General features: G+C 38.8%; 1 protein-coding gene across 3 annotated transcripts in view; it reads right to left on the bottom strand.

The window, feature by feature from the left end:
* ANK2 (ankyrin 2, neuronal) overlaps positions 1-22,631 on the bottom strand; it is a 583,270-nt gene that overhangs the window by 342,050 nt on the left and 218,589 nt on the right. For 2 of the 3 annotated variants that reach the window (XM_011948368.1, XM_011948366.1), the window contains exon 1: positions 7,233-7,514. The exons of the other annotated variant lie outside the window; for it this stretch is intronic. In XM_011948368.1, coding sequence (XP_011803758.1) covers positions 7,233-7,316 — 84 coding nt within the window. In that variant the 5' untranslated portion in view covers positions 7,317-7,514. Of the gene's footprint in view, positions 1-7,232; positions 7,515-22,631 lie in introns of those variants that run through there. 3 annotated transcript variants of the gene reach the window in all.

Genomic DNA, 22,631 nt, shown 5'->3' with positions numbered 1-22,631 from the left:
GCTGAGATCCGGCCACTGCACTCCAGCCTGGGCGCCAGAGCGAGACTCTGTCTCAAAAAAAAAAAAAATGTCTCTTTTGGTAGCACTCCCATCTCTGTTCTATCTAGTAAAAGGAAATTGAAATGGTAACTTTATTTGTTGTGATATATCCGACCAGTGTCCAATGAGATAAAAATAGGCAGTGATTTTGTTTCTGCCTCCAACAGGAATTAGAACAGAATACAAGCAAAAAAGAAGTAAAGCTGTAAGCATATTTATAATTTAGCATGCTCTGAATTAGGACAAGAGAGAAACAAATACAGATTAAAATTTCAAGTTTATTTTAATGTGCAATCAAATGTCTCTTTAGAAACTTTATCAAGAAGGAAAAAGAAACCTCCAACACTTCAGAAAAGAGTGTATGGAAAAGAACTGTTAATAGAACAACTACTGAGAATATCATACTAACAAAATTTTCTCAAGAGAATAAGTAGAGCTAAAATGGTGAAAGTAGGGTGAACTTTTTAGGGTGGCTTAATTTAACATGCCTAAGCCACATGAAGGCAGCTGTTTACTTAAGTTTTGTTTCTTACATTTTTGTGAATTTTCAAAGTCCAATATGTCATCTGCACAGGCTGATGGATACATCTACAACAACAGAGCACAAAATATAATGGAAGCAAAAGAAGTTTTCCTTCTTTTGGGAATGCTGCTTGGGAGAGTATCATAGATAGTCATGAAATAAGTTACTTTTCCATGTTATTCCCATAGATAAGATTGAGCATTTTTGGAAATGTTATCAACTGATGCAAAATGACAGCAACATTGGAAGGAAGAATCAGGAGGATATCTTAGAAGAAAACCACAGAATCTTTGCAAGAGATACAGAAGACTACTTTACACCTGGTTTCCACAGGAGAAATGGCTCAAAATATGTCATTAGTTGAACAGTAGGAAAAATGTCTATGGTCTCTTCAGCACCATCTATATGTAGTCTCTGAGTCTCCAGTTTCTCATCTATGACACTGGGATAATAATATTCAATGAGTTATTTTGAAGATTAAATAAGATCGCATATGAAAGCAGTTCCAGATTCCAGACGTAAGAGTAAGATTTTTAAAATGTTGTTCTCAATTTTCTTGTGTCATTGCTGCTGCCATCTAGACTTAAACAAATGTTGCTGTAAGAGCCAAGTAATAAACTAATGCATCTAATCAAGATTAAAGATTCTTCTTTCTAAGATAAATCAACTGCATAACTGTTGACCACATTCTAAGGCAATGGTTCTATTCATGTATTTATTTATCTATTTATTCATCTATTTATTTATTGAGACAGTCTCACTCTGTCACGCAGGCTGGAGTTCAGTGGCAAGATCATGGCTTACTATGACTTCACCCTCCAAGATGGGGTGTCCTCAGCAGTCCCCAGTAGCTGGGACTACTGGCATGTGCCACCATGCCTGGCTAATTTTTTATTTTTGTTTTTATTTTAGATACAGGGTCTTGCTATCTTGCCTAGGCTGGTCTCAAACTTCTGGGCTCAAGCAATCCTCCCATCTCAGCCTCCAAAAGTGCTGGGGTTACAGGTGTGAGCCACTGCACCCAGCTAAGACAATGGCTCTAAACTTGAGTGTGCATTAGAAAGAGTTGGGAGCCTGTTAAAAATCCTCAAAGGTTCTAACACACAGCAGGTCTGAAGTGAGTCCTAAGAAGTGAATTATTTTAGCAAAAAACCCAGGTAATTCTGGTAGTTGTGGTCAGTAGACAGCACTTTGAAATATGCTGCTCTAAAAAGGATAAATTAGTTATTACTAAAACATGAAATTATCAGTGAAAAAATTAATATGATAAAGGGGAGTAAATAGAAACAGAGAGGAAGACATTGAAAGAAAAATCACGGAATACCAGGTTATAAGGTATTTTTCTATCCAATAAAAATTTCCATCATCCCTGACAGATGGTCATTTTAAATACCTTCAGTGATGGGGAATTACTGTCTTCAGGCAACACATGCTATTTTGGGTTATAAGTTGGTATTTTATAAAGGGCAAATGGTAAGTTATTTGAAAGACTGAAGAAATAGGGATATTGTTCAGAATAAATTATACATGGAAGCCTTTCTAGACATCAGTGAACTAGATAAGGCATCAACTTTAAATTCAAAATTAATTGACTACAATACTATTTGGACACCCAAATGTTGGATCTACTACCTGATTCCACTAAAAAGGGCATAGTTTCTTTGGCTGCTATGAAAATAAACCTTTTAATATGTACCTTATTCATATTTCTATGGTACAACATTTCAACCACACATCTGGCAACACTTTCATCTTTTATCTCTCTATTTAGGCAGTGGCACATAAACAGCCATTCTGTGTGTGGGTGTGTGTGTGTGTGTGTACCTTCAAATTATTATTATTATTATTTTTTTTTTTTTTTTTTTTTTTTGAGACGGAGTCTTGCTCTGTCGCCCGGGCTGGAGTGCAGTGGCCAGATCTCAGCTCACTGCAAGCTTCGCCTCCCGGGTTTACTCCATTCTCCTGCCTCAGCCTCCGGAGTAGCTGGGACTACAGGCGCCTGCCACCTCACCCGGCTAGTTTTTGTATTTTTAGTAGAGACGGGGTTTCACCGTGTTAGCCAGGATGGTCTCGATCTCCTGACCTTGTGATCTGCCCGTCTCAGCCTCCCAAAGTGCTGGGATTACAGGCTTGAGCCACCGCGCCCGGCCAACCCTTCAAATTATTTTACAATGCTTATGAATATCTTAGTGATCCAGATCAAAGCATCTTTAATAAATATAAGGTATCCTATAAAGCCATTTTATCCTACTACTCTGTTGAAAATAATAGTGCCGATATTTTATTTTTATCTTCATATCATTATTCCACTAAATGGGGAACACAGTTACTAAACCATTTACTCATGTACTTGTTTTAGAAGAACTCACAGGCCTAGTGGTTTCAGATGGCCGTCACCTGTGATTGATGCTTGGGCATTACCATTTCCAAGTATGTAAATTACCAAAATCTCCTACAGCCTCTTTTAGTATAAATCCACCGCTATGTTATTGCTACAAACTGGAAAGTGTGTGAAGTTGCACACATAAATATGGTCTTGGATTATTGTAATATAATCTGTCAAAATGGTGGAATAGTGGAATAAGTTTTATAGTCTCATACCTGTAATGCCAGCAATTTGAGAGGATGAAAGAGAAGAATCGCTTGAACCAGGAGTTCAAGACCAGCCTGGGTACCTTAGGGAGACTCTGTCTCTACAAAAAGTGAAAAAGAAAAAAAAATAGCCAGCTATGGTGGCACATGCCTGCAGTCCCAGCTACTTGGGAGGCTGAGGCAGGAAGATCGCTTGAGCCAGGTGGGTTGATGCTGCAGTGAGCCATGATCACATCACTCTACTCCAGCCTGAGTGACAGAATGAGACCCTTCCTCAAAAAATATAAACATTTTTATAGAGTTTTCTGGGATTTAGAGTAGGCTGAAAGCCATCTTACATGGATACATTTCACATAGTTCCCAATGCTTCTTTTTAGTCCTGGATTCCAGTTGAAAATTAGAATAGCCCCCATTTCCTCTTCACCACTGAACCACCACTAAAACATCAATCCCAAATTTGCACCTTAGGCAATATCTGCTAGTATGAAATATCTTGGCCCTAAGAAAACGTTGTTGAAGTATCAGATGAAGGTTTTCATGACTACTTTAACAACACTACTATCTATAATTTATTTTCTTTGGGTACTAAAGAGTATCCAATAATAAACAAGTCTTTCTCTCTCTCTCCAAACGTATCTTTGTGTTCAAGCTTGAGAATGAGAAAAGCAGCCACTGACCTACAGGAGTCGGCCTGGTACTATCAGCTAGGTCAATGTTCTACTATTTGAACATAAAAAATTTCTCAAAGCATCAACATCAGACAAGGCCAGTCTGACCATGGCAGACTAAAACCAAAACATCACCACTCCCATATCATGTCTGAACGCAGACAAAACAAAGACGTTGTCCAAGACACAAAATACCAAACATCTCCCTCTCTTGCCAAATGAGATTGCTGCTTCCTTATAACTATAGCTTTAGTAACACTCTAGCCTGTTCTCCTGTAGATAAGACTGGGATACACAATTATAGAATTGTTCCTGCTTTCTGGGAGTACCCCATCCCCAGAGTGAGCCACCACTCTCTTGAACCCTCTTTCAAATTACTCAACCAAAGCCCATATCCCATGCATTCTTCCTGGCACCCGCTTACTGAGATGCCCCCACGGTTCCCCATGATGTGTATCCTCCTCGCGACAATGAGTCATAAACCCATCATGTTCAGCCACCAGTGTACTCCTCGTGGTTTCTGAGTGGAGAGCACTGACAAGCTCACTTACCGAAGCCAAAACAGACATTCTTCAGTAAAGCTCAAAGAATTGCTATCCTCAACACACTCAGTAAAATTCTGACATAAATGAATTCCTCCTTGAGCTTATTTTCTCACATTGTAGGTCTGGTGGCAAAAGATCCTTTAGCTCTGTCCCTCAGAAGAGGTATTTTTGGAAGGTACAGAATAAACAAGTAAATTACAGCCCATTTGTTATGTATTTACTAGAGATAGAGGCATGATTTCAAGGAATATGAGTCAGTAGGATAGACCTACACCCAGGCCATAGTGAGCTTGGTAGTCCGTAATCCTGGATGCTTAAGTAGAATCCTACAGCAGATTCAATGTAAACCTCTAGTAGAAAAACAAACAACTAAATTGAAGTGATGTGACATTGACTTTACCCCAATTTTTGCTTTCTCAGGTTTTATGCTTATTAGGGATACTTATCTCTCTATCATTAATGTCCTAATCAAGGCACGTTTAATGGTCTAGTGTTTAAATATGAAAATGTAAGTTTTCTGCTGTGCAAAATAATGTGAAACAATAATATAAAGACCTAAGCTACATTTATGTAAATGTCAATGATTTGTATGAGATAAAAAAGTTTCCAATTATAGCATATAACTTTTGACATTTTGAAAAATGACTACTAGTCTTTGCAAAGCACCAATATTGGATTCTGTCATTTCTGCCTCTCTCAAAAGTATAAACAGATTTTTCTCTTAAAAGTCTTATTGCAATAAACAAATTCCATTTAAGAGAATGACACCTGAAAGTTATTGCCACTGATTATATGTTTTAAACACTGTTCAAATAATTATATATACATTATTTCTAATCCTCACAAAATATTCTATATATAATTATTCTCATTTTACAGATGAATCCCTGGATTCATTAAATGAGAAATTAAATGATGTGCCCCAAACACACAAAATTAAAGGGTAGAACTGAGATTCAGACCCACTTATGTCTGACTGACTAGGCAAGCTGAGGGATGTGTGTGTGTTTATGTGTATACATCCCCTAATCTATTATGTAATTAGTATTTTTTTCAAGAGCAATTTCTTTTAGGTGAAACTCCTTTTAACACTCAATATTCATGATGCTTTAACACACACATTCAAAACTTGCTCTTTCATTTTGGTTGCAAGTTTGGAAAAAGACTCACTCCAAAATAAATTTATTTGAGAAAATTCAGCTTAAAGATATGATAGTTACTACATAGGATGATTTTGTTGTCTCTTCCTCCTCAAAGACTTTAAAATGGCTTTGGTCATGTGAAGTTAGTATCATCATTCAGAGCTTTAAAATCTCAAGATTCATTCTCCACCCCTTCAATAGTCCTGAGTATATTGTTTCTAAAGCACTACAGGGACTTTAGAGAGAAAATATGGGATTTTGAAATGATAATGTCAATTAAAAATTCCTTTTTCTTTCTTTGTTTTTCCCTCTCTCGCTCTCTCTTGCTTGCTCGCTTTCTTTTCTATTTTCTTTTTCTTTTTCTTTTTCTATGTTGTTCAATTAGCTAACACTCTATAAAAATGCCCTCGAGGTCTAGAGGATCTGCAATGCTTAGGTACAAAAGGAAAAGGACATTCTACCAAGGTTCCTGCTTGCCCTGAATTATCCTTTTGCCTGTTATCAGATTGCATCACTATCTCTAGGCTATGATTAAAAAATCATCACATGCTTATTTTTATCAAATTGCATGATACCATACAAATATACTACTCCCTTGTTTGCTGATACAATGATCTTTTAAATATCAGAGGTTGCAAATTATTCAGAATTTTTAGATTATGAGACATTTAGTACACTAGACATCTAGAATTTTGAAACACAATGCAACTTCATTAGCAAAATGAAAAATATTCACTTGTTTGTGTTTATTATTTTTGTAATCTGCTTATTCAAAATCCAAAACCATCTAACGTTGAAAGCCATTTACATTACAATCATATCTAATATCCTGCCCATATTATTGCTCCAGGAAATAAATGCATTTTAGGAGAATTTATTTATAGAGCATCTCTTTCAGAGGTGAGGCTCAGGGAAGCTCTGTGAGGCTGCAACAGTTTACCAGAAGGAGTCAGGCCATAAAGAAAGAAGTGCTGGCATTGGGTGGGGCTGAATAGTTTGCATCTTTTCCCACTGTTTCTCCCTGCTGTCATTTCCATGAAAATCGAGGGTGTGGGAATGTATGCCACAGTAAGAAATCCTAGAGACTGCTTTGTGTGCCCAAGAGCCCCCACCCCATAATATCTTTAGCTGCGTTTCTTATCATTGAAAGAGCTATCACACTAATGTCTGGGAAAACTGCAGAGGAGCTAAGCAAGCCAAAGAAATATCATGCTGGGGATGATATTTCTCCTGTCACAGCAGTCTTTTCTCCTTAGGAGGAATACACTTAGCATGAAACCAAAAGGCATTTGCTGTCTAGCCATCTCAGGATCATCACAGAGCAAACGCATCTGGCCAAAAATCTGCCTTTTGCTTCACAATCCACCTTGCTTAACACTCTTCCTTTTAAACACTAAAAATAAAACGACTCTCTCTACCCAGTTAACACCAGAAGTATCCATCAGTGGCCACAGTCCTCAGTAATCCACATGTGGAACACACCTTATCTCTATTCACTTCACCGCGCTCCAGTCAGTGTATCCATTATGAGCCATGGCTTCTTTACTATTCTCAAAAGGCAGCAGTTTGCACCTGCCTCGTTAAAAAAGCAAGGCTTGGCACTGTTATCGTCTACAGTTACTCATAATGCTCCACGGTTTCCATAGCCTCGCTGATATTACACACTCACACATGCACACACATACATATTTATACACAGACATTCCTAATTCTGGCGATTTACCTTCTTGGGTCTTTTTCTCCTCTGACTACCGCCGTTGAACTTCTCTCCACTGTCGCTTTTCTGAGCTGCATCTTCGTTCATCATTTTGAACAGTTTGGAAAGAAAATATCTCTGCCATCAAACCGTGCCGCCTGTACAGACCACTAGCGAGTATGCACTTACTGGAGGAAAGCAGGAGGAGGAGGAGGGGTGGGGAAGGGGCGCGCACTGGGAGGGTAAGGACGGTGACGTTGCCATGGCAGCAGCTGCCACAACTGTTTATCTGACTGCATTGTTAAATCTGATTCAACCAATTACCATCAGGAACCGGTTACAATGAAGAAAGCCTTGAAAAAAGAATGCCAGGGACTCGAATGATTTGGGGACTCTGCTGGTTGGTTTCTGACACACCCTTGATAGGATCAGCTCTCAACCCACACACAAAACCTGTACTTAATTTTCTTCCTACAGGTACTTCAACACGGAACAGATACAACGCATAATGAGAAAACCATAGCATTCTAGAATGTGTCTCTGAACCTGAAGAGGTACATTTAGCCAGTCAAGAGGCTACTTAAGGAAAAGGATTGGCTATTAATATCCTAAAGTGAATATAAGAAAGCTATGTTTTTCAGATATTATTCACTTGTTTTAAAATACAATCTTTTAAAACTACGCTCAAGGATGACTTCTGTCATAAAGCCTTGAGAACAGCTTCTCCAGCCTCCAGATAATCCCAACCACTCTCTTCTCCTGTGCCTTCTCTTTCCAATGTAAGAGTACCTGTTACAATGTATTACACAACTGGACAGATACATAACTGTCTTTTCTGGATAGGCCAAGAGCTTTAGGTCAGGAGTGTGTGTGTGTGTGTGTGTGTGTGTGTGTGTGTGTGTGTCTGGGTAGGGGGAGAACTGAACTTCCCAGAACCGAGCATAATCCATGGCACATTAAAGGCAGTAAATCAAAGCTTGTTAAATATCTAAGACACTATCGGTAATACAAACATTAAAAACTAATGGAGTTACAATATTTTATAACTGATCTCAAAAGTTTTCTTAATCTAATTATGTCTATTGACTGATGAATAAAACACAATCGTCCTCTCAAGGGGTGTATACTATAAAGTTCTGGAATTCTTCTTGATTAAAACAATGAGGCTTCTTTTTATAACAAAAAACCCAAATTCACTTATTGATCAAGGTGGCCATATTTGTATATTTAAAAATATTAACTTGTAGGCTGGGCGTAGTGGCTCATGCCTGTAATCCCAGCACTTTGGGAGGCCAAGGCAGGTGGATCGCTAGGTGAGGAGCTCAAAACTAGCCTGGCCAAAGTGGTGAAACCCTGTCTCTACTAAAAATACAAAAAAAAAAAATTACCCAGGTGTGGGGAGGCTGGGGCAGGAGAATTGCTTGAACTCAGGAGGCGAAGTTTGCTGTGAGCCAAGATTGCCCCACTGCACTCCAGCCTGGGTTACAGAGCAAGACTCTGTCTTGGGAAAAAAAAAATATATATATATATATATATATGTGTGTGTGTGTGTGTGTGTGTGTATATATATATATATATATATAAACTTATAGATGCAACCAGAACCTGATATATTTTGTACAAATGCACATAGGTATATTCTAAACACTTGCCCTTATTCCCAGACAATGTACGTAAAGTATAATACACAGCATACTTACAAGTAAAAACAGAGAAAGGATTAAACCAATGAGATAATGTATATAAATGCACTTTGAAATTGGAAGGTGCCTATATAAATGTGTTGCTATTGCTAATATTACTATTATTACAAATATAGACAGTTTTCAACTCTGAAAGTGTACCTTAAGAAACGTTTATGTGAAAATGACTGTAGCAGTTGAGAACTCACCTTTCCATCATCAGGCACAGCAACAAAAATTCACCTTTTTTCCCCACTGCTGTTATGATCGCTCTTTCTCTCTGCCTTACCACTCTAAGGCCCCTCCATGTCCTCATCTAGAGTCAACCTGTTTTGCTGCCCCTCACCCTCTCCACCCTCCTCCTGTTTCAGCAGACCCATTCCACCAATGCCATTCTCTCACCATTGCTTCAGTGATACCTTGGATCACACAGCCAGGCCAAAGAGGCAAAGGTTCTCTTTTTTCAAAAAAAAAACAAAACCCCAAAGGGCTTCTACAGAAGCTTCCAGAAGCCCAACTCCCACTGTGGTCAGAGCCCCCACTGAAATCCCCATGCCATTTCCTACTCCCCTACCACATGCTCTCCCAACACCTCACTCATTCCCTCACCTTGTCCCTCTAGATGACACTTTCTTGACCTTCCTTGGGAGCAGCCTCAGCTTGGACACATTCAGTTACTCAATAAATATTTATTGAATGACTATCATGTGCCAGGAACTGAGTACTAGAGGCACATTGCCCTAATTACTGCAGATATCATGATGAACAAAACAGGCAACATTTCTGCAGTCATAGTGCTTACATTCTAACAGTGGAACTAGGTGGTAAACAAAAGTAATAGTGACAAATGCTCTGGGGAAAAAAAGTAGAATAAGGAGTGATGAGAGACACATGTTAACTGTGCTTAGCACACAAGGTGCTAAGGAATGCTCTTTAGAAATCTGAATAAAGAGACCGAGCCAAACAATTTTCTGAAGGACGAATATTCTAGGCAAAGAGAATAGCAGTTCAAAGGTCCTGAGATGGGAACTTCTTGGCAAAAATGTTAACGAAACTATTATACACGAAAAGAAGAAGCAAAATGGAAGACATTTATTGTAACTGGATCTATAGGAGAGAGGTGCTGTTAATGTTCTTTGTCAATTGAAGTCAGAACATGTTTTTCAATCAGTGGGTTTGGTAGCCCAATTAGTACTAGAATCATTGCTTTTACATCACCTCTGCAATGCAAATTGAAAACAAATGTACTTCGTATTTCAACAGTTTATGAATTAGTAACTTCTGATTATGTTCTGACAGCCTTTGTAACAATGCTTCCTCTGTCAACATTCAAACATACAGTGCATGGTTGTAAATTCTCAGATTTTGGCTTCTCAGTTTGACAGTCTGCTATACCCTGCTGCCCGCATATGTATCTTAGTGTGTTGGTGCTGCTATAACAAAATCCCTGAGATGAGGTAATTTATAAATAATAGAAATTTATTTGTCACAGTTCTGAGGCTGGGAAGTTCCAAGGTGAAGGCACCGGCAGGCTCACTGTCTGGTGAGAGCCAGTTCTCTGCTTCCCAGATGGCATACTGAACACTGTCCTCACATGGCAGAAGGAAAGAAAAGCAAAAAGGGCCTACCTATTTCCCTTCAGCCCTTTTATAAGGCCACACATCCCATTCACGAGGGCTTTACCTTCCTCACTTAATCACCTCCTAAAGGCCCAATCCCCCAACACCATCACAATGGGGGTTAAGTTTCAACATGATTTAGGAGGGGACACAAATATTCAAACCATAGCAGTATCATTCTGAAATATTACTTAAACTTGTATACAATGTACTTCCTGTACAAAGTATTGCCCAAATACTATACATACAGTATACTATGTATACTATACATACTATGTTATACTATACAGTATAACATAGATGTAAACATCTAACATTCTGTATAAAATAAAAATCCCAGCCAGTAGCTAAACAGGTGCTGATAGTATTGTGTCAATTACAGCATCAGGGGGTAAATATCTCTCTGACATTTTCTAGAGAAAATGTCAACAGGGCCGGATGCGGTGGCTCATGCCTGTAATCCCAGCACTTTGGGAGGCCGAGGTGGGTGGATCACGAGGTTAGGAGATCGAGGCCAGCTTGACCAACATGGTGAAACCCCGTTTCTACTAAAAACACAAAAATTAGCTGGGCGTGGTGGTGAGTGCCTGTAATCCCAGCTACTCGGGAGGCTGAGGCAGGAGAATCGCTTGAACCTGGGAGGCAGAGGTTGCAGCGAGCCAAGATTATGCCACTGCACTCCAGCTTGGGTGACAGAGCAAGACTCCGTCTCAAAAAAAAAAGAAAAAAGAAAAGCAAGCGTCAGCAAGATGTTATAAGTGTCTGGGCAGTCATCTTTCCTCTTCTGAAAGCTGTCCATCAATTTGCTTGTGCCTGTCTGCCGAGTATTCTTCACTTCCTATCCTAATAGTACATTTTCCAGTGGGCATGTCCCTAACTGGACTCTAAGCTCCTTGAGGGTAGGATTCATATCTATCTTAGCATGCCACATAAAGCCTACTGTAGTGCATAGCATATAATAGGGGACTAGGAACTATTTTTAAATGCAGTAAAGAAACATTTTCAGTATTTACTCTGAGTTTTTATTTACAACTAGACATCTAAAAGATTATTTTTTATTTCTTAGATTTTTCTTTCCCTTTGTGTACCTTCTGATATCTGAAAGCTATGTATAATTTTAAGTAAGACTTTTACAGATATTTGAGAAAATGGAGTTGCTGCAGACATGATAGCAGTGATGATAATACCTACATTTGCATTTTATAATTCGTAAAACCCTTTTGGCTCCTAGAATGGAAGCTCCATGAGAACAGAGATCTTTGTTGTTCTCGTTGATATGTTCCAAGCACCTATAAGAGTGCCAGCATGTGACAGATGCTCAATAAATACTAAGTGACTTTAAGGGATTCTCATAGCCACACAAGAAGGTTAGTGTCAATCACAGTACAGGTGAGAAAACTGAAATAGAAAGTGGGTTTGGTGACTTGTCCAAAGTAAGAAAGTTAATAAGATACAGAGCTTAAGTTCAACAGACTTGAAGGCTGTTGTTCTTTTATTAAATCATGGCCAGCTTCAATGAAAATCAGCCACTTGATAAAGTATAAGATGAACAAAGACTAAGATGGAAAATGCTGGGAACAGAAACCACTGTCAGATGACAATGACCCAAGTAGAAATATGAAGATGTCTTTATTCGTTTTATGTTAAGCATATTTTAAAGGCATGGAGTTTTAGAGGTGATTATTCTAATTTTCATATGCCTATTCTATTTTATTAAACCATGAGAGTTAATAGTATTAAGAGCTCTAACATACTATTTAAATTCATAACATTATGTGAGTGTGGTAAAGTTCCCTGTAGTATAAGCCTTTATGTCTTACAGGTAGATTATCTCCATTTGTGAGTCAGAGTTGTCTGTTGTTACAAACACATTTTTTCACAGAAACTATGTTTAAAAATCTCAGTTCTCTAAAGTCCTCAAAAGGCTTTCCCACTCACTATCACTTATTGTAGAAAATCTTAACAATTTGGCAAAGATCCAATAGGGGACACCAAAGCATTTTTCTTTTCCTTTTGGGCACATAGCTAGACTACTGTTGTGGGTTGAACTGTGTCCCTCTAAAAGATATGTTCAAGCCCTAATATCTAGCACCTGTAAATTGACCTTATTTGGAAATTGGTCTTTAAAGACGTAATCCTATTAAGATGAGGTCATAATGGACTAGGGTGGGCTAACCCAATGACCACGTGTCCTTATAGGATGAGAAAAAAACTAGATGTAGAGACACACAGAGAAAAGATGGCCATGCAAAGACAGAGGCAGAAATTGGAGTGATGTAACTACAAGGCAAGGGATATCAAGGATTGCCAGCAACCACTAGAAGCTAGGAAGAGGCAGGGGAGGATCCTTCTCCAGAGCCTTCAGAAGGAACATAGCCCTGAAAATTCTGTGGTTTTGCACTTCTAGTCTGCATAACTGTGAGAGAATACAGTTCTGTTATTTTAAGCCACCCAGTTTGTAGTGCTTTGCTATGGCAACCCTAAGAAACTAGTACAGTCATATTTTCCATCCTCCCTTATAGTTGGTTGCAGTCTTGAGATTTAGTTCTAACCTGTAGAGTGTAGGTGGAAGTGTATGCCACATTCAAGCCAAGTTAATAAACCCTCCCATGAGTAATCTCTATTCATCTGCTAGCTGAATACACAGGCAGAAAAAACCTAGAAGGTGGAAGAGCAAAGATTTGGGAAAGGCTGAATCCCTGAATTACTGTGTGGAGCAGAGTACCTCTTATTCCCTTTTTTATTAAACTTCATACAAATAACTTTTTCTCATGCGAGTTTAATCACTGAGATTATAGTGTTCTTTATGAAAACTGCTAGCCTATGGTAACTAACCATATCTACCCATGTTTTCAAGGGAATACATAGTTATATTTCCACTTTAGGATGTCTATTATATGAATGACACTCCCATTGCACCAACATTCTTAGCTACTGAAGATTGATCCTATGTCCTGTATTAAAGGCACTAGTCTGGTAAGAAAGCGAACCAGAAGGAATTACAGGGAGATCAGAAGAGATGAGGAGAAAAATATTGTTTATTAGGGGTGGGTAGCAAAAAGGAATGCCTGCCAGATCTATAGAATCACAATCCCAGAGCAGCTTCTGTCCACTCTCCTTTTCCTCCTTCCACTTTTCCTCAATAAATCCTTTGTTTCCTTTTCTGTTGCCAAAAGTCATTGCTCTGACCATGGTGGTCTCCCTTCTTGACTCACTGAGAATGTAAACACAGAATGCTTGCCTGTCTTACAAATAAACACATGACTTTTTTGAGGTTCCCTAGGAATTCTTCTTGTTTCTTTCTTTTTTATACTTTTGTTATCAGTGGGGGAAAGATATGGAATATAAAGATAACAAAGAGAAACTCCAGCTTCCCCAAATTCACAATAAAAAGGCCCCTGGTCAACCAGGCACAGTGGCTCATGCCTGTAATCCCGGTGCTTTGGGGAGGGCAAAGCAGGAAGACCACTTAAGCCCAGGAATTCAAGACTAGCCTGGGCAACATAGTGAGACCCTGCCTCTATTTTTTTTAAAAGCCCCATGTATTTGTTGGAATGTACACAGAGTTGGGGTCAGATCTACTTCTGGGCCTGGAGACTGCTCTCTTCCAGTGCCTTCCCTGAATTGCCAAGGGTCTGTCCTAGTGTTAGTCAATACTTCTTCTTTTCCATAGAAGACCTGGAAGGACTCTATTTAGTAGTTCCACCTCCTTGGAAGCTAAAGTGAGGATCATGGGCCAGGCAAGAGGCCTTTTTTATTTATTTCTCCCAGTTCTTAGTAGTTACACCATCAGCATCAGCAAGAAGTACTTCCTCTCTCTCCTTGAGATCCTTTCGTTCCTCTCACCTATGTCTTTCTCCTCTCTATTTATTTATTCCTTTATTCATCCAACAGATTTTTGGAGGATCACTGACTACTACATGCTGGACCCCACGCTAGTTGCTGGGGCTTTGGCATGAATTAGATAACCTTTTTCCTTACAGAGCTTACAATCTAAAGCTAGAGATGATCATAGAACTAGAAATACAGTAACAACCTCTGTAGGAGATAAGGGTATTAGAGAAGTATAAAACAGGGGCACCCAACCTAGTCTGAAAGAACAAGAAAAGTCTCTGAGACAAAGTGACTTGTAAACTGAGAAGATCTGAGCTGTAAATAGAAATTATCTAAATGAAAAGGAAGGTGTAAGTGGGAGTTAAAGAATCATTTGAGCAAAAACAACAGCACTGGAGAATGCCCCCTGGTGGAAAAGACCATGACATTGGCAGAACTGAGATGAGGCCCACATAGTTGAATGGTAGCTTCCAGCCAGGCCTGCAGTAGTGACTCCATCCTAGGCCTAAAAGTTTCAGCAAGCATGCTTATCCATAGACTATCAGTGTCCCATGTAGGTATCTGTTACTGACCAAATGTTTGTGTCCCTGCAAAATGTCATGTTGAAATTCAAATCCCCAACGTGATGTTGTTGGAAGACAAGGCCTTTGGGAAGTGTATCAGTCAGAGTTCTCTAGAGAAATAGAACAAATAGGATATATAAATAGATGAGGGGATTTATTATGGAAATTGGCTCATACTACTGCAGAGGCTGAGAAGTCCCACAATAAAACATCTGCAAACTGGAGAACCAAGAAAGCTGGTGGTGTAATTCAGGCTGATGCCAAAGGCCTGAGACTCCAAGAACCAGAGAGAGGGTGGAGGGGCTGGTGTAAGCCCTGGAGTCTGAAGGCCTAGAACTGGAAACTCTGATGTCTGAGGGCAGGAAGAGATGGATGTCCCAACTGAAAAAGACAGAGAATTCATCCTTCATCTCTCTTTTTGTTCTATCTGCACCTTCAATGGAGTAGATGGTGCTAGCCCACATCAGTGAGGGTGAATCTTCTTTACTCAGTGGACTGATTCAAATGCTTATCTCTTCCAAGAAGCATTCTCACAGACACACTCAGAAATAATGTTTTACCAGCTATCTGGGTATTCCTTAACCCAGTCAAGCTGACACATAAAATTAACTATCAGAGGAGGTAATTAGGTCATAAGGGTGGACTGCTCATGAATGAGATTAGTGCCCTCAAGCAGAAACAGAAGAAAGATTATTTATTTCTCAGCCATGTGAAGATACAATGAGAAGACAGTCATCTGCAAACCAGAAAGTGGGCCTGGGCCCTCAACAGACAATGACTCTGCCTGCACTTTGATCTTGGACTTTCCAGTCCTCAAACCTATGAGAAATAAATGTTTGTTGTTTAAGCCACCCAGTCTATAGTATTCTGTCACAGCAGCCTAAACTAATATAGTACTGATGTGTCATACCTAATCATAATGATATACCTTGTGAACCATGTAGTAAGATGGCCCTGTTAGCTTATGGAAAATATTTCTTAAAACTAGGATGTTATATACTGGTGATATGGCTAAAAAGGGGCGGATTTTGCAACCATGTAACATACTTCCTCTGAAGTTTCAGGGAATATGTTTGGAGGTAGAAGAACCAGTCTTATGCCTAGGCAAGAAGAATTCCATGACCACCAAACTGAGCCCATCTCCCATGAAGAGCTGGAGAGATTTGAGCAGCCACACCCAGCAACATCCTCAGCCTGATATCACCAGTTGTCCCTTGGTAAAAGTATATCATGTGTGCTTATTGCAGCACATTTAAACTAAAACAGAGGGGGGCATGGGAAGATGCCAGAGATGCAGGGAGTAAAGAGCTCAATAGGCCATGTTAAGTATTCGGGATTTAGACCTAAAAGCCATCAAAGCCATTTAATGGTTTAAAGAGAGAAGTGAAATGATAAAATCTGAAGTTTTTGTAAAGAGCGTTCCTTATAAAGCGTTACTGGATGAGAACTAAGCAGAGAATGGATGTGATGAGAGGTATCTAAGAGTCTATAACAGCACTCCTGGAGACAGATGATGATGAGGGGTGAACAAATGCATTAGTCTGTCACCACTAAAAATGTTATATTCACAAGTCCTAGGAGGAAGTGAGAAACAAGAAGAGGACAGTGGGAAGGCATCTTGCCTAAACAGAGACTTCATCATCACAAAAGTCTCACATGGGAAAGGGCTTGCAAAGAAAAATTTGTGAAATCCATTTCATTTGACAAAGGAGGGAACAAGACCCAAGAAGATTAGGGACTGCTCTCAAGCTAGCACAACGAGTTAGCATAGGGAAGACAGGACGCAGCAGTCATGCCACCTCACTAAGTAGCCTTTACACCATGGTCATCTTCACATGGATGAGCTTTAAAAGCTGGCATTACATCTTACCTGCTATGATTTGAAATTAAGGAGCCATAAATTCTTGCTTAAGATGTAAGAGACCAGAGAGAAACGAGTCCACTAAACAACTACTCCCCTCAGTGAATGATTAAGGGAGGAAAGACCTTTGTGTCTGATGTAAATATGGAGCGTGTCCTTCCTGAATTGCAAACAGCTCAATCAAGGCTTCACTGAGATGGATTTTAAAGAAGCAGCAGCAGCAATTGGTTAGGGATCTGATTGTTTTCGCTTTACACCAGTCCAATATAAGGTTTACCAAAGAGATAACTTGGTTGCAAAATTTGCCCTGTCCAATCTAAAAAGAGAACTTTTGGAAATCATGACATAAAATTTTAGCACCTCACTTCACCTGAGACAAATATTAAATTTAGCCGAGTGATTATGTCTTATTTTACATAAGTATCAGCAACAATATTTTAGATGAAATGTAGAATTTCACAGAAGAATAACAAAATGTGGGTGAGCTCACCATGTACATGTTCCCGGCTAGGTCAGTTTTTTAGGACGCATTATCATCTGCTTGCTCTACTATATATTCAGTCTCTAGTGATATTAGTTCTTGAAAATAGCTGTTATAATTGGGTTTTCCTGTAAATGCAAATAAATAGCACATTGGGGCAGGTCACGTCCTTGAAACACATATTTTTTCAGAGGCAACTTAATTTTATTACTGTAAACATTTTCTATCTTAAATCAGCTTAAAAATAAGTTACGGCAAATTTTTTTCTTTTAACAATGAAGAAAAAGTCTGGGCCCATTGATAAAAAGTCAACAAATAACCTAGGGCCTCCATATTTAAGTCCATTATAAAAGTAAATCATATTTTAAAAGATATGTACCCATAGTGGTGATGGAATTTACAAGAACACAAAGAATCCCAATGTTAGAAGGTTAACTTAGAAACCATTGCATCCAGCTCCTACCTCTCAGTAAGAAAGAAAATTGGAACCCCTAGGCTATGTTACCTACTCAAGGTTGCATATATAGTTAGGCACTTTGAACTAAATTCTCAGTTTTCTTATTCCTAATCCAGTGTTAATATATTCTAGTGGGGTGTCTTTCGGCTAAAATGAATTCAGGAGCCCCCACTCCTCAGCAAACACATAGGCCCAGCAATTGCTCAGTGCTCTGAGAAAAAAAATACATAAATCATTATCTACCAGGCAGAAATGTTTCAGATGCTTCAGGCATTACAAGTAGAAAGCTGAATAAGAGAAAATGATTTTTTGTTGTTATTGTGGTTTTGCAAAATGCTGCAAAATACCACAAGTTAAGATCAAGGGTTTGTATAATAGAATCTAAGTAGAAGAAGGCAAAAGAGGATTAACTTGGAGATGAGCCTGTTTTTCACATTACCCTTTGCCAGAGAAACTCAAGAATGGTGGAAACCAATGATAATATGAACATTAAATCTTCAAGGAGCCTTTAAATAACTATAGAAAAAAAAAAAAAAAAAAATAGGCCGGGCGCGGTGGCTCAAGCCTGTAATCCCAGCACTTTGGGAGGCCGAGACGGGCGGATCACGAGGTCAGGAGATCGAGACCATCCTGGCTAACACGGTGAAACCCCGTCTCTACTAAAAAATACAAAAAACTAGCCGGGCGAAGTGGCGGGTGCCTGTAGTCCCAGCTACTCGGGAGGCTGAGGCAGGAGAATGGCGTAAACCCGGGAGGCGGAGCTTGCAGTGAGCTGAGATCCGGCCACTGTACTCCAGCCTGGGCGACAGAGCCAGACTCCGTCTCAAAAAAAAAAAAAAATAGATGGCAAGGGAAGTCAGTTTGCTATCTTGTCACTCTTGTGAATTAATTATTAATGACTGACCACTACAATTCCTTCCATTTAGGAAAAAAAAAATCAATAGAAAGAGTTTATTACCTATTAGTGTTATTTAACTTCTAATCTCCAACTTCTAACTACCATCCAGTCAGGAATAGTGGCATTCTAATTACCTATTACCTCACAAAATACCTCACAAACTTACTGTCTTAAAATAATATTATTTTTCTCACAAATTTGTGAGTCGGGGATTAAGGAAGGGCTCACCTGGCTGATTCATTCTGTTACATGCAGTGTCAGCTGAGGCAGCTCAGGCTGGAGGATCTACTCCTACCATGGCATCCTTACTCACATACCTGATTTCCTGGTGCTTGGTGCTCTCTCTCTTTCCATGTGGCATTTCAATCTTCAAGGCCTCTCCCCATGGCTTGGGTTTTCATTGTATGGTGGTTTGAATGTAGTTGCATTCTTCGATTACAGTTGGCTTCCTAGAGGCCAGGAAATGGCAAGTGCCTATCCAATTAAGGGCTCTGCCATATTTTATTGGTCAAAGCAGTCACAGGGCCCTTCCAGATTCAAGGGGTGAAGAAATTGACTCCACCTCTTGTTAAGAGGAAGGTGGAAAGGTCACATTGCTGTAGAGCATATGGAAGGGGAGCCATCTTGGAAAACGTACTAGGCCACAGATGGCCAGTAAGTAAAGTAGGCCAGAGAGAAAGCAGACAGGCTGACTCTGCATACTATACTAGGGGGTCTTTTCCCAAAGGAACAGACTCTGCTCGCCAGAACTGCAGTGTTCTGCATTCCCTTTATTCATTAAAAAAAAAAAAAAAGATTATCAATGAATTTCTGAAATGATTACATATTACTGGGTCAAACTCTACTATTTCCTATCAAAGAAAAGTCTTTGTTGATCTTCGAAGATGAGTTTCATGTATCCTACTTTCTGAATGTGAGCCACTGTCTAATCAATTCACCGGAATTCTTTCATATTAAACTACAGTGCAGCTTTTTTTGAACTTTCTCTCTTTAGCGTCTCTCTTTGCACTCTCCTTGGCCCCTCCTCTTCTACATAACATCTATATGACCTTCTAACAGCCTTAAATTCTATACAAAAAAAGATAATTAAAAAAACAAGCTTAAAAATGAAACAAAAATACATCATAACTTAGAACTGATTTGAACTAATGTCTACAAAGGGACACATGTAGTGCAAGCATATTTATTCTTTGTTAGCTTCAAACTCTATACTAGGAAAATGATTAAACACATAATAGAGTTGGAAGAAAGTTTATTAACTTGTTAACAACCTACTACTGCAGTCTAGAATTTAGTCTTTATTTCTGATTTACATAAATATTGGATATTTTGGGGGCTGGGCCTTAACAAAACCTACATATCTGACAAATTCCATGTTCTTTTCTATTTAGGCCTTATTCATGTTTCTGGCTTGGAGCAACACTAGAACAGAAAATATCTACTTTAATTATTTAATCTGCTTAACTACCAAGAACAAATTGTGACTTGGGCCTCGATAATGTGGTGATAATCAGACCTGGAGAGTATCCAAATTCAAGTAGGAAAAACAATCCTCCTCAAGAAATTTCATCAAGTCCTACACAAAAAAACTTAGGAACCAAAGTATGGTCAATCCTTCTATTTTGGTCACATTGACTATACAAATTACTACATAGTATCTGCTTGCCAGTTTATTTTGCATAAGTGTCAAAAAATAACTTTTGCCAGCCTGTTAATTTGCAAAAACGTTTAGAGTACAACAATAATAATACATTTAATGCTACACAGATTGAAATTGATGAAAGCAACTAAGTATAATAGTATTTCACAAATCTAATCAGTTGAGACCCAGAATATTAATGCCACACTTAGACCTTAAGCTGTTCCAATTAAAACTGTAGAAATCTAAGTAAAAATTTAGTTAAGTCCATTGATTTACAACATTTTCAATTTTACTTATGCATAACCAGCTATAAGAGTATTTCCTGGGCCCATAAATCTGTCACCTAGGAAGTGTTGAACTGTAAGGGAACTGAGATCTTATCCTACTTGCAAGCTAACAAGTTAGTTTGCTACAATCTCGTAGATTGTGGCAGAAGATATGAGACTCCCAGGTCAGAAACAAAGAGCTGGTATTATTATATACCACTGCAAGCAACATTAGCATCAGCATATTTGTGTCAGTTTCCCTTCTCCCAATTAAAGTAATGTGTACAGGCTAGACAGATGCCAGGCTGTGTACCAGAGAGAAACTCTGAGTTTAGGAAGACTGAATCTTTTATCATGGGCAATAAGTATGTGTGTACTTTGCTCCAGAGGGAAACTTTATCTTTATTATACTAGCTAGTAAGCATGCCAGCCTTTTGCTTCTCTGTGCTGCTTGCTATACCAACATCTTTGAAAAAAATAATCTAGAACAAAGACAGTCAGTGCCTCTGCTTGCAAGATGTACAGAAATGCAAGAAATCTACAGAACATTATCTCAACAGAAAGTTTCAAAAACTACAGGTTATTTTGCAGTTGAGGCACAAAGTGTGAATTTGTCCTTTGTCACAGTCTAAATTTAAGTGAAAACGAGATGAATTTTCCCTCGAATTTCCTGCAGGCATACATATCTGTGTAGTAAGATGTAAGTTAGCTTAATTATAAACATTTGGAAGATTATCTGTAGTCTTACCCAAATCACTACGGTATACAATCAGAAGCAATGGCTGAAGGTCAACATACACAGATTTTAAGCCCCATGCTCTCCTTAACTGAGAACAGGACTCACAACAAATCATATAACTTACTTGGTCCTCAGTTTCTGTATCTCTTCAAATGTGTGATTACTCTCTAATTTTTTTCCTAGATAATTTTCTTTTTTGTTTGTTTCAAGTCCTGGATGTGGCATCCAAACTCCCAGATAATTTTCTACATTTTTTTTTTACTACTAAAAGTCCTTGAATGTATGAAGCTACATTTCAAAGTGGAAAAAATGACTCAAAGAGAGTTTTAAGGAGCAGATTAAATGGCCAGTGATTCAATATCAGACAAAATGTAATGTAGCTGTCTTCGTTTTCAATTCCCTTTTCTTTTTCCACTAGAAAACACAGACATTGGAAGATATATGAGAGTACGGTACCTAATTTTCTCAAGGTCAACAAATAGAGTTGAAAAATAATGAAGGAACAAAGAAATACTGACAGTAATTATGCAAATTATTTAGACCTGAAAAACAGTTTTGGCAGTTGTACAAATGCTGTGGCATTTTACCCATTAATTTGGACAGAAATTTTAAAAATCTATGTTTGAACCTCTAGTAACTTTTCCCTTTCCTCTTTTCAATTTCTTACATCCAGTAAATAAAAACATTTTGTTTTTTCTTTGGAAATACATCTTAGGTATTCCTTCCATTCTCTATTGCTCCACCCCTTTTTCTCTTCTATCTGAATTATTTTAATCAACAGGATTTACTATCTCCCTGTCTTCATGTTTTCTCCTCCAATCTTATTTCCAGACAGTTGTATTTTTATTCTTCACAAAAAAAGTTTTTAGTCTTCAGTATCTTCAGAATAAAGGTGAAACATTTCCAACTATTGCCCAAATGCATCTACACATTCCTGCCTTCAAGCATTTTACTCAAAGATCTATAAAAGGAGATGGATAAATCAAAATACAATATGATCAAATTTTTATTAAGGATGAATTACCAGAACTTCTAAGAGGAGCATCAAATCCTATTTTCCTGGGCTGGTGAAAAATTTCCAGATTAAAAAATACCTATTTTGGCCGGGCATGGTGGCTCACGCCTGTAATCCCAGCACTTTGGGAGGCCGAGGCGGGTGGATCATGAGGTCAGGAGATCGAAACCATCCTGGCTAACATGGTGAAACCCCGTCTCTGCTAAAAATACAAAAAATTAGCCGGGCGTGGTGGCAGGCGCCTGTAGTCCCAGCTACTTGGGAGGCTGAGGCAGGAGAATGCCGTGAACCCAGGAGGCGGAGTTTGCAGTGAGCCGAGATCACGCCACTGCACTCCAGTCTGGGAGACACAGCGAGACTCCGTCTCAA

The sequence above is a fragment of the Colobus angolensis genome, unplaced genomic scaffold (genome assembly GCF_000951035.1).
Source record: "Colobus angolensis palliatus isolate OR3802 unplaced genomic scaffold, Cang.pa_1.0 Scaffold279, whole genome shotgun sequence".
NCBI classification, from domain to species: Eukaryota; Metazoa; Chordata; class Mammalia; order Primates; family Cercopithecidae; genus Colobus; species Colobus angolensis.
Note: the sequence above shows the minus strand (reverse complement) of the source record. Positions and strands in the feature narration are given on the sequence as shown.